Raw genomic sequence first — 11,330 nt, forward strand, 5'->3', positions numbered from 1 at the left:
CCTAAGGAGCTCCGGGATCAGTCAGCAGAGAAACGGGTTAACACAGCAATCAAACGACGGAGAAAAGGGAAAGGAAGAGAGACGCCTTGTGGTCAACCTAGCATCCCGGAGACCATCTGACCTCTCACGCTAAATTTGAAGTTGGGTTTTTTTTTTTCCTGGCCTGCATTTTTCCAAACCGAATCTGGGCCAGAATGTTTATTGGAGATTTGCTGCCGCCTCCTGGCTGTAACCATCCAAAGCAGCTGACAATGATGGGATTTAAGAAACCAGGATAAGACTAGCCTAGATTTAGGGCTGCGTTCTCAGCTGATAAAGAGATGGGTGGACTGGGATTTTGACAGTCCTATTTGGCAGACTCCAAAGTGTGGGTTGTTGTAAGCGGACTACTAGCCAGGCAGCAGCTGAAAACTCCCCTTGCTCACTTACATACGTTTTGCTTCCAAACCGGATTAAAACCGAAGAGCTGTTCTTACAAGCCACTTCAGTTCATCGGAAAAGGAACATGGTTCAGCTTGTATCCTGGTCACATCTTTTCAGTTGTAAAGGCAAGTTCTTTGCTCTCTTAGAAGGACATTGGCTCCCCTCAGTTTATTAATTAAACTTTCATTCCTTCTTTTATTTCTCTGTAAGTAACTCAAGGCGACAAACATATCCAACACAGCTTCCTCCTTTTGTTTTTTCCCCACAACAACCTTGTGAGGTGGATTGGACTGTGAGAGAGGGGGTCTGGTCCAAAGACACCCAGCTAGCTTTCAGGCCTAAGATGAGACTAGAACTCACCGTCACCTGGTGATTGGCCCAAAGTCACCCAGCCAGCTTTCATAGCTAAGGCAGAACTAGAGCTCACCGTTACCTGGTGATTGGCCCAAAGTCACCCAGCCAGCTTTCATAGCTAAGGCAGAACTAGAGCTCACCGTTACCTGGTGATTGGCCCAAAGTCACCCAGCCAGCTTTCAGGCCTAAGGCAGAACTAGAACTCACTGTCACCTGGTGATTGTTCCAAAATCACCCAGCCAGCTTTCATAGCTAAGGCACAACTAGAACTCACCGTCACCTGGCGATTGGCCCAGTCACCCAGCCAGCTTTCAGGCCTAAGGCAGAACTAGAACTCACTGTCACCTAGTGATTGTTCCAAAATCACCCAGCCAGCTTTCATAGCTAAGGCAGAACTAGAGCTCACCGTTACCTGGTGATTGGCCCAAAGTCACCCAGCCAGCTTTCAGGCCTAAGGCAGAACTAGAACTCACCGTCACCTGGTGTTCCAAAATCACCCAGCCGGTTTTCGTCACTGTCTCCCCCTTTCTAGACTGCGGCCTTAGCCAAATTGACTCTTCTAACTGTAGAATTAATTAGCGCAAATTCTAAAAGTGACTTCCATTTTGGTTTCCCCCTTCTGTTTTCTCACCCGTGTCCCTTTAGAGACAAAGAGGCTGCACGGTGTACAACATTTTTGACTTCAATCCTTGGGAGCAACGGGAAGTGGCGAACTCCCTTGCGTAGTCTGAAAAAAAATTGCTAAATGACGCCAATCCTTATTTAAGAGTTTTATTGTTTACCTCCAAATTCTGGAAAATTGCACTCAATTTGCCACTGAATAGCAGAACACTGGCAGCGGACGGCGGGATGTTTGATTTGGGGCGAGCGCCTTAGCTCTGTCTCTAATGGAGACTTGGGCACTTTAAGAGGGGTGGACTTCAACTCCCAGAATTCCCCAGCCAGCATGGCTGGCTGGGGAATTCTGGGAGTTGAAGTCCACCCCTCTTAAAGCAGTGATGGTTGAGAAATACCAATTTAAGAATCAAGGGGAAAAGCCAGACCCAAGAAAGGAACATGCTGGCATCTCCACAACGGATGTGTCCAAATCAAAGGATGAGATTTTACAGGGGCACGCTAAACACACAACGGCATTCTCTGATCTCCCCATTCTCCGCCATCTTTTCCTACTGGGGACTCAGAAGAATTCAGGAAGCAAGGTGGTAGTTTCCCCCACCGGCTACGAAACACACCGTCGCTGTGAAGGTGAAAAGCTGATTTTTTCCCCCACCCGATTCAGGGAAGGTGAATCATGTACCAATGTACGTTTCCCAGCTCTTGTCATCAGCAGCGGGGGTGTCCCGGGGCCTTCCCCCTCCATCCCGGGAACTCAGGTCTTCGTTCCCGTCTCCTCCGTTTCCATACCGTCGGCGGCTTCCGGTTCCTCCCCGTCAAAATAACGCTCTTCCTCGTCTCTCGAGACAATGTCGAGGTTATCGAACTCTGGGTTCTCGTCGACTTCGCTGAGGGAGGAGTGGGAAGTCAGGGGAATAAAGGAGAGAGTGAAAAAGGAGGTCAGCGTTTTGCTGCGTGGCGTCCTCGCCTTACGACAATTCGGTCCAAAATCATTGTTGCTGAGCGAGGCGGTTAAGTGAGTTCTTAACTGGCCATTAAGTCGATTTTTCCTCACTGTTCTAACTTCGAACAGTCACTAAGTGGTAAGTCCAGGGCTAAGTGTACTTCCAAGATGCCATGCCCAGAATAGGAGGTATTTGTGACTCCGGCTCTCGAGCCTGTCCTCACGGAGGAAGATGACTCTGAAAGTGATGGGGAGGAACTGACAAGGCCTCCCTCTCCAGGACCCTCCTTTCTGGCAACGCCTCAGGTTCCAGCTGAAGGCCAGGAGGAAAGCATGTCAGGGCACCCACTAATAGGGAGTGATGAAGATCAATCTTGGATTGATCCCAGGCAGCATCGGAGGGAGAGGCGTGCGCAGCAAAGGAAGAGGTGGGGAAGGGCCAGAGATTGCTGAGTCACTGAGCCATGCCCCACAGGGGATAAAAGTGGGTGGAGTTGCTCTGCAGGCTCTGTGACGGACAAAAACTGCATATCGTGAGCTTCGGATGGGATACTTTTCGGAATTAAGGCTTGGACTTTGTGAATGACTTCTGACTACTCTTTGAACTCTTGGTTGCCCCAGCAACGGACTACAGATACGCTGACTCCTGTTTCTAGAGGTGATAAGAAACTTGGCAGGCATTCGGAAAGTAGCTGCCAGAATTTTTATCTGCCAAAGGGATTCAGGTCGGCTTGTAAAAATAAATCACTGGTAGACATCTTTTGCTTGTATGTCTGCCTATGTGAGGTGGGGGGGACAGAACATCGCCCTTGGGAGATGTATCAGGCCCTAAGGATCAAGAAAGGCACATGGGGTCACTTCTGAGCAGGTCCTATAGTAAAGATGCTACTATTGTGGTCTGTCGGCCGCCGGCACCTCATAGGAGAAGGAGGCAGCGTGCGAGTCAGGGTCAGCATCAAGGCAACCTGAGAGCTCCGAGGAGGAAGAGGGAATGGAGCTGGAAGAGAGAGAGAGAGAGACAGAGGCGGAGCCTGGGCTGTCCGTCAGCCCTCAGGTGGAGAGTCAACAGCCCCCAGGTCTGGAGGTGGCTGATGAGGAAGAGGAGGAACAGATGGGTCCAGTGCCTGACGTGCAGATGTGCAGAAGGCAGAGGAGAGGAGAGCAGTGGAAATCTATGAACCGGTCCTTGGGATGGAAGAGCCACCGCTGCTAGCAAAGCCCCATCCTAACATGGGGGATAAAAGGCAGGGGGCCACGATGAATAGATGTGGCAGACAACGATTCATCTCCCCTGCCGGACAGACTTGTTAGTCTGCGGTGAGCAGCTTTTTGCCAGGGCTGCTGGCGCTCCTAATAAAGCTCACATCAAAGGGTTTGTCGTGTTCGGGGAGCTGGGTCACAACAGCTATATTCTTGTGCATTTTTCCTCTTCCTGCCAGGCTGCTCTTTTTTTTTTCAATTTCGTGACGTTCTGACTGCTAGTAATTCAGAAGTGGGGAATGTATGAGCTGGGTTACCTGGGCCTGGCTTTCACAATCCATAAATCCAATTTAGTGTTAGATGTGCATGCAATTCCTGCAGGGATCTGTCCTGTCCTGAAGTCCTGTCCTTACCTGTAGTCAAAATCCAGATCCTTGCCCTCCAGGAAGTGCTGGTACATACGGCTCGTGAACTCTTCCCGCAGAAAAGCCTTCTCCTCCACATCGGGGACCCATTCGTCTGCATCAGGGTTAAAATCCTGGTCTAAAGAGGGAAGGAGAGGAGGAGGGATGCTCAGCGTTTCTTCCAGGGCTGGGGACAAGCTGCCCTTCTCTGTTTTTATACGGCTTCCTTACTTTTATTTGTATTCCAACTTAATTAAGCGGGGTTATTAGGTGATGAACATATCTAACACAACTTCATCGTCTTTTAACCCCATAATCCCTTGCGGGGTGGAGTCTGGGCAACTGAATGGAGCTAGCAGAGTGTTTTAATGGCCGGATGCCCTTCTTGTCACCAATGCGGAGTTTTGTTTCAGCAGATATATTCTCATTGTGCTGAGAGAGAGAAATATCTGCCTCTACCTAGGATCGAACTCACAGCCTCCTGATTGTGAGGCGAGAGCTCCACCTCTAGGCCACTGCAACACAACTTCCTCCTCCTATTTCCCCCCCACAACAATCCTGCGAGGTGGATTGGGCTGAGAGACTGACTGACTAAGTCACCCAGCCGGCTTCCGTGCCTAAGGCGGGACTAGAACTCACCATCTCCTGGTGATTGGCTCAAAGTCACCCAACCAGCTTTCATGGTTATGGTGGGACTAGAACTCACCATCTCCTGGTGATTGGCTCAAAGTCACCCAACCAGCTTTCATGGTTATGGTGGGACTAGAACTCACGATCTCCTGGTGATTGGCCTAAAGTCACCCACCTGGCTTTCGTGCTTTATGGAAGGCAGGATTAGAACTCACTGTCCCCTGATTTTTAGCCAGATGCCTTAACCACGAGACCAAACTGGCTCTCCTACTACTCAGGATAGTAGAGGCAGCTTCCCCTAATCTTTAGAGAGACAAAAATCCTCCCTGGCAGTTTATGAGACAATAACAAATGGATTAAATTGTATTTAATTTAGAATTTAATGTAATTGTAAATTAAATCCTATCTCTTATTCCCCATTTCCCCACAAAGCCACAGGTTTTCTGTTATTCCCTTCGAAGTGACTCGGCTGCTCTTAGGGCCTGGACCCCCTGAGATCCAACCACTAGATCCCACTTCCTTCTTTCACCTACCGTTGCTGTCCTGGTCACTGTCTTCCTCCTCCTCCTCTTGGCAGGCCTCTTCTTGCTCCTGCTGGATCAGCAACCGCTGCTGGATGACCTTTTCCTGGTAGGAATCTAGGAGGATGCCGGAGAGGGAGCAGGAAGCCTCCAGTTTACAGTGGCCCAGCTCCTGCAGCTCCTCGTCGCTCAGATACTGTCCGATGTACTGCTCATAAAGGAGGGGGTCCCGGCCCCTCATTTGCTCATCACTGAAATATTCCCCACCTGCAAGGAATGGGGAGAGGGGTGTCTGTGAGCCTGGCGCATTGGTCTCTCTTCTCTCTCCCTTCTCACTCCCCCTCTCTCCATCCCTCTTTTCTTTCTCCTCTCTCTCTCCCTCTCTCTTCTCTTTCTCTCTCTCCTTCCTTTTCTTTTTCTCTCTCTTCTCTCTCCCTCTTTCTTCTTGTTCACTCTCCCTCACTCTCCCCTTCTTTCTCTCTCCTTCTCTCCTTCCTCCTCTCTCCCTCCCTCCCCCCCTCTCTCTAACACACATCCATCATATGCAGTCCAGACATTAGTAGAACAGCTGCCTTATAGTTCAGTCCAAGTTAAGAGCAGCAAAATTACTGCACTCCATACCCTGGAGAATAGTTAACAGGTCTTCTTGCTCTGTCATAATGTGTTATTACTTGGCAAAAACCAGGCAGCAGCCTGGTTGCTGCATTTTATACCAACTGAAGGTTCTGAGATGTCTTTTAAGAACAATCTAGGGAGAATTATTGCCAGAAAAAAACCTGTTTTTTCTTTCTTTCTTTCTTTCTTTCTTTCTTTCTTTCTTTCTTTCTTTCTTTCTTTCTTTCTTTCTTTTTCTTCCTTCCTTCCTTCTTTTTCTTTCTTTCTTTCTTTCTTTCTTTCTTTCTTTCTTTCTTTCTTTCTTTCCTTTCTTTCTTTTTCTTCCTTCTTTCCTTCTTTCTTTCTTTCTTTCTTTCTTTCTTTCTTTCTTCTTTCTTTCTTTCTTTCTTTCTTTCTTTCTTTCTTTCTTTCTTCTTTCTTTCTTTCTTTCTTTCTTTCTTTCTTTTTCTTCCTTCCTTCCTTCTTTTTCTTTCTTTCTTTCTTTCTTTCTTTCTTTCTTTCTTTCTTTCTTTCCTTTCTTTCTTTTTCTTCCTTCTTTCCTTCTTTCTTTCTTTCTTTCTTTCTTTCTTTCTTTCTTCTTTCTTTCTTTCTTTCTTTCTTTCTTTCTTTCTTTTTTCTTTCTTTCTTTCTTTCTTTCTTTCTTCTTTCTTTCTTTCTTTCTTTCTTTCTTTTCTTCCTTTCTTCCTCTTTCTATCATCTATCTATCTATCTATCTATCTATCCACCCATCATCCGTCCGTCCACCCACTCACCTACTTATCACTGTACCCATCCAACATTCATGCATCCCTCTCTCTCCCCCCCCCTCCATTTGGCTTAGTTACAGAGCAAACTCAAATTTCTGTCTTTGCGCAACGGAACTATCAACTAGCAAAATAACATGAACCACAAACAAGCTAAACAAGTAGCTAATGTAAGCACATTGTGGGCATTTGGTCTCTTGTCTAAGCTGGAGAACTATGCTGAATGAACTTAGTCCTATCATTGCAGTCAGCCACTAAGATATATCAGCAATTTTTTTTTTTTCATATTAATATCTGGAAGTCATGCTACTAAAATGGCACTTGTTCCTACCCTTTACTCCATAAATCTGCCAATCCACAGGTTCACTTTTAAAGAAACTTGTAACACCCCCCAACTCAGGGCCCCGGTACCTCTGATGAGTTGTTGCAGAGCTGCGTAGCGCTTGTTCCTCACCCTAGTATGCAGGGTTTTGCCCAGGTTTGCTTTGCGGACCTCGGCGCAGTAAAAATCTGCCTCATAATTGCCAGAGAGATGTCGGAAACAGGGCAAGTGTTCTTCGCGCAGGACTGTTCGGAAGCGCTCCAGGAAGATCAGAGGCTTGGTGTGGTATAAATTCCGTAAAATGTCCAATTTCTGAGCTGGTGTAAAATCCGGCTCATCCTTCTGTTGGCTCTGGACTGCCAAGCGGCTGTTGGCCACAGCGTGGAACATGGCAAGCACAGCGGAGTCCTCCTCCTCCATGGGACTATCAATGACCATGTTTGTACCAGAGGACTTAAAATTTCCATTATTGTAATGTGACTGTTTGTGGTTGGAGGTCTCCTCTCTGTTGGGGGTGTCATTTTCAGCATCCAGGTCCCCCAATTTTTCAGCAACTTGGTTAAAATCTTGGGTAGCCTTGCTCCCATTATTTTTGGCTGGGTTTTCTATCTTTAATTCACCCCAGCAGCAGGAGAGGGGTAGCCCCACTTTGGGCCTGTGTTTGTCCACAGAAAAATTTCGGCCTGGATGCCAAGGTTCCTCCTCCCTACGAGAAGGTGATTGAAATGTTCCTTTCCTGCTCAGGGAATAGTTGTGTGAATTTGGGACTCCTGACATTTGTTCTCCCCAATATGTGTGACCCCTAGGGGAACTGCCAACTGTCCCAAAGCTGCACATATCTGAGGCTGCAAACCTCTGGTCATCATCAGGAGACGCTTGGAAAGACCTATCAGACTCTCTGTTGCTCTGCGAAGGGCAACTTTTGCTTGCTGGAATTTCCATACTGTGATTTCTCGCCTCGATTTTGTCTGGAAAATTGCTTTCTGCCCTCTGTGGCAAACTACTTGCTTTTTCCTTTTTTTCTTAGGGAATCAACACCTGGAAAGAGAAAACAATTTTTATAACATTGAATCAAACAGATATCAAATGCCCCCAAGAGAGGGAATAACATCTAACTGTACTGGGACGACCACAAGCCTGTGGCTCAGAAATAAATACAAATAAGCTGGTAGGACACACCCTACCAAGCGGTGTTCTGTGAAGCAAAGTTAAATTATAGAGAAGACAAATTCAAAATTATTTCAAGGAATTATTTCAATGGTTACAAATTTTGGAAGGAAGACCCAAGATGATGTTGATAATAATATCTTAAAATGGAGACTTTAATGGCATGAAAAAGACAGAATGACTATCCAATGGAGTTGAAGGGTGGCAGAGGGAGGAAGAGCATGGCTCCCCCTTCCCCAGGGATACTGATGGTGGGGTGTCCCTGCAGGAAAAAAACTGCAGAAAAAACAATGGCCACCAACCTGCCTTCCATTGAGGACCTGTATACTACAAAAGTAAAAAAGAAGGAAATATGTGAAAATATTTACAGACCCCTCGCATCATGGACGTAAATTGTTTCAACTCCTACCTTCAAAATGACGCTATAGAGCACTGCACACCAGAACAACTAGACACAAGGACAGTTTTTTCCCGAACGCCATCACTCTGCTAAACAAATAATTCCCACAACACTGTCAAACTATTCACTAAGTCTGCATTACTATTAATCTTCTCATCGTTCCCATCACCCATCTCCTCCCACTTATGACTGTATGACTGTAACTTTGTTGCTTGTATCCTTATGATTTATATTGATTGTTTCCTAGTATGATTTGATTGCTTATTTGTAGCCTCTGACTATCATTAAATGTTGTACCTTATGATTCTTGACGAATGTATCTTTTCTTTTTATGTACTCCAAGAGCGTATGCACCAAAGACAAATTCCTTGCATGTCCAATCACACTTGGCCAATAAAGAATTCTATTCTGATCAAGGGTAAGAGACTCAGATTTTTATAGTAGTTGGAACATGTGGTATGATTGGATCCAGAAACGATGGGAGAGAGATAAAGGATAATGTTGGATTATAAGTATAGATGATGGTATAATTATGGTAATCAATAAGTATTGGAAATGTAAATTTGTATATAAGAATATGTAAATAGTTTCAATTTTTACTTTCTGATTATTGGTGTATATATACATGGATATTTTTATTTCATTTCATTTTCATTTATTCAAGTTGTATCCCGCCCTTCTCCTAGTGGACTCAGGGCGGTGCACAGCCAGAACTAAAACACATACCAATACAAAATTTAAATTTTTTAAAAGAATTATATAACTTTGGCCCAAAATTTAAAACATTCAAACTAAAACCCATTGACAATTTAAAAGGCTAAAAAAAAAAAAAGGGGGGGGGGGTGTTTCACGCCAGCCCTGCTTGATGGATTTTGGTGATGTTACACCGTGATAGAAAAACTATTATACATTTGTTTTTGTTTTTTTGAACTATAATAACAATTTATAATAATAATAAAAAAGAATTCTATTCTATTCTTCTATTCTTCTATTCTTCTACTCTACTCTACTCTACTCTACTCTACTCTACTCTACTCTATTCTATTCTATTCTATTCTATTCTATTCAGAAGCTCTGGATCCCATCCAAGCAGCATTTCCAAATATTTAGACTTAAGGGCCCCAGCTGGACAAAACCTCTAATAAGGCTCTACATCGATCTGACTGGACTGGAGGGGACTGGAAGCTAAAACATATAAAGAACCATGACTGGGATTGGGGGTATGTCTAGTTTAATGAAAAGAAAGACTAGGGATGACATGATAGCAATATTCAGGTATTTGAGGGGTTGCCACAAAAAAAAAAAAAAAAAAAAAGGAGGTAAAACCTATTCTCTAAAAGAACCTGAGGGCAGGACAAGAAGCCATGGGTGGAAAGTGATCAAGGAGAGAAGCAACTTAGAAATAAGGAGATAATTTCCTGACGTTGAGGAAAAATTAACCAGTGGAACGACTTGCCACCAGAAGTTGTGAATGCTCCAACACTGGAATTTTTTTAAGAAGAGATTGGAGAGCCATTTTGTCTGTGGAATGATTATAGGGTCTCCTGCCCTGGGTAGGGGGCTCGACTAGAAGACCTCAAAGGTCCCTCCCAACTCTTGTTATTCTGACCGCCAAAGGAAGAGGCGCCTTTCCAGGGCAACCATCCCCACTCCCACCCACCCCCTACCCCAGGGGAAGCCCAGAATGGAAGCTCACCGTTGGAAACGGCTCCCGAGGCTCATCTCGCTTCCTTCTTCGATCGACCGTCTTCGCGGGGGAAGGTAAATCAAGACGGACCGGCTCCGTCTCTCCCAGTGACTTCCGGTTCCTGGGCGGGGCCTCTGGGATGGCGTTCCGGGCGGGAATCGTGGCTGCGGAAACTTTGGTTCCGGGAGAATTCTTAACGCGACACAAGTCTCTGGAGATTCTCAGTCAGGCCTCTAACAGTGTTTCTCAACCTTGGTAGCTTGAAGATGGGTGGACTTCAACTCCCAGAATCCCCCAGCCAGCAACGCTGGCTGGGGGATTCTGGGAGTTGAAGTCCACCCATCTTCAAGCTTCCAAGGTTGAGAAACACTGCTCTAACAAATACCTCTAACAGTAATAGAGTTGGAAGGGACCTTGGAGGTCATCTAGCCCAATCCCCTGCTCACGCTACTAGGGATTTGAACCGCCGACCTTCAGTGTCTTAGCCGCTGAGCCACCTAGTCAGGTTGTCCCAAAGGTGCTTTTTTTCAGGAGGCAACTGGACTTCATTTTTTTTCTCTTTGAAAACGTTTCGCTTCTCATCCGAGAAGCTGAGCCTTGGTGGCGCAGCAGACTAAAGCACTGTTATAAGTAACACCAGCTGCCCACAATTACTGCAAGTTCAAATCTCACCAGGCTCAAGGTTGACTCAGCCTTCCATCCTTCCGAGGTAGGTAAAATGAGGACCCGGATTGTGGGGGCAATAAGCTGGTTTTGTATAAATATATAAAAGTATGAAGGCTATTGCTTAACGCATTGTAAGTTGCCCTGAGTCTCCGGAAAAGGGCGGCATATAAATCAAATTAAAAAAAAAAACAATAAATAAATAAAGTCCAGTTGCCTCCTGAAAAAAGGACCTTTGGGACAACCTGTGACCTGGATGACTGAGAATCTCTACAGTCTTATGAAGATTATTAATCATCCAGGTCACGGTTATCCCAAAGTGGCTTTTTCCAAAAAGCAACTGTTGTTCCTTCATGGGTTTCCCCCCCCCCCCGCCCCTCTTTGAGGGAAGCTTCTTCAGTTGTGGTGTCTCAGTCTCAGAACTGAAGAAGCTTCTTGGATGCAACGCAAAACGTCTTCGAGGAAAAACAAAAATCCAAAAGCTGCTTTTTGGAAAAGCACCTTTGAGATTCTAACTGGACAATGAAGAAAGAATGTGGGAGAAAGGAAGTGTTGGGAGAAAGAAAGACAGGCCAGGATTTTTTAAAAAGGGGTGGGGGGTGTCACAATTGAGGCTGTAGGCCATCACAGGAAGACTATTTCC

The 11,330-nt window shown here is 45.6% G+C and overlaps 1 protein-coding gene across 1 annotated transcript; it reads right to left on the minus strand.

The window, feature by feature from the left end:
- Positions 1-1,736: 1,736 nt before the first annotated feature.
- On the minus strand, positions 1,737-10,103 carry CCDC97 (coiled-coil domain containing 97). The gene is made up of 5 exons (XM_070949848.1): positions 10,034-10,103; positions 6,860-7,808; positions 5,103-5,357; positions 3,949-4,078; positions 1,737-2,279 (listed from the first exon to the last, which is right to left on the minus strand). The coding sequence occupies exons 2-5, from the start codon at positions 7,710-7,712 to the stop codon at positions 2,147-2,149; spliced, it is 1,371 nt and encodes a 456-aa protein (XP_070805949.1). The 5' UTR covers positions 7,713-7,808; positions 10,034-10,103; the 3' UTR covers positions 1,737-2,146.
- Between the last annotated feature and the right edge of the window lie 1,227 nt (positions 10,104-11,330).

Source organism: Pituophis catenifer, unplaced genomic scaffold, assembly GCF_029215685.1.
Source record: "Pituophis catenifer annectens isolate HBS135680 unplaced genomic scaffold, rPitCat1.0.hap2 SCAF_9, whole genome shotgun sequence".
NCBI classification, from domain to species: domain Eukaryota; kingdom Metazoa; phylum Chordata; class Lepidosauria; order Squamata; family Colubridae; genus Pituophis; species Pituophis catenifer.

What these genes read in the sequence shown, in the direction of transcription:
- CCDC97 (XM_070949848.1), bottom strand. Translation starts at nt 7,712, where the DNA reads ATGGAAATTCCAGCAAGCAAAAGTTGCCCTTCGCAGAGCAACAGAGAG. An exon ending in TCTGCAACAACTCATCAGAG is followed by an intron (nt 5,358 to 6,859) that starts GTACCGGGGCCC and finishes CATTCCTTGCAG; the next exon opens with GTGGGGAATATTTCAGTGAT. An exon ending in GATCTGGATTTTGACTACAG is followed by an intron (nt 2,280 to 3,948) that starts GTAAGGACAGGA and finishes CTCCTCCCTCAG; the next exon opens with CGAAGTCGACGAGAACCCAG.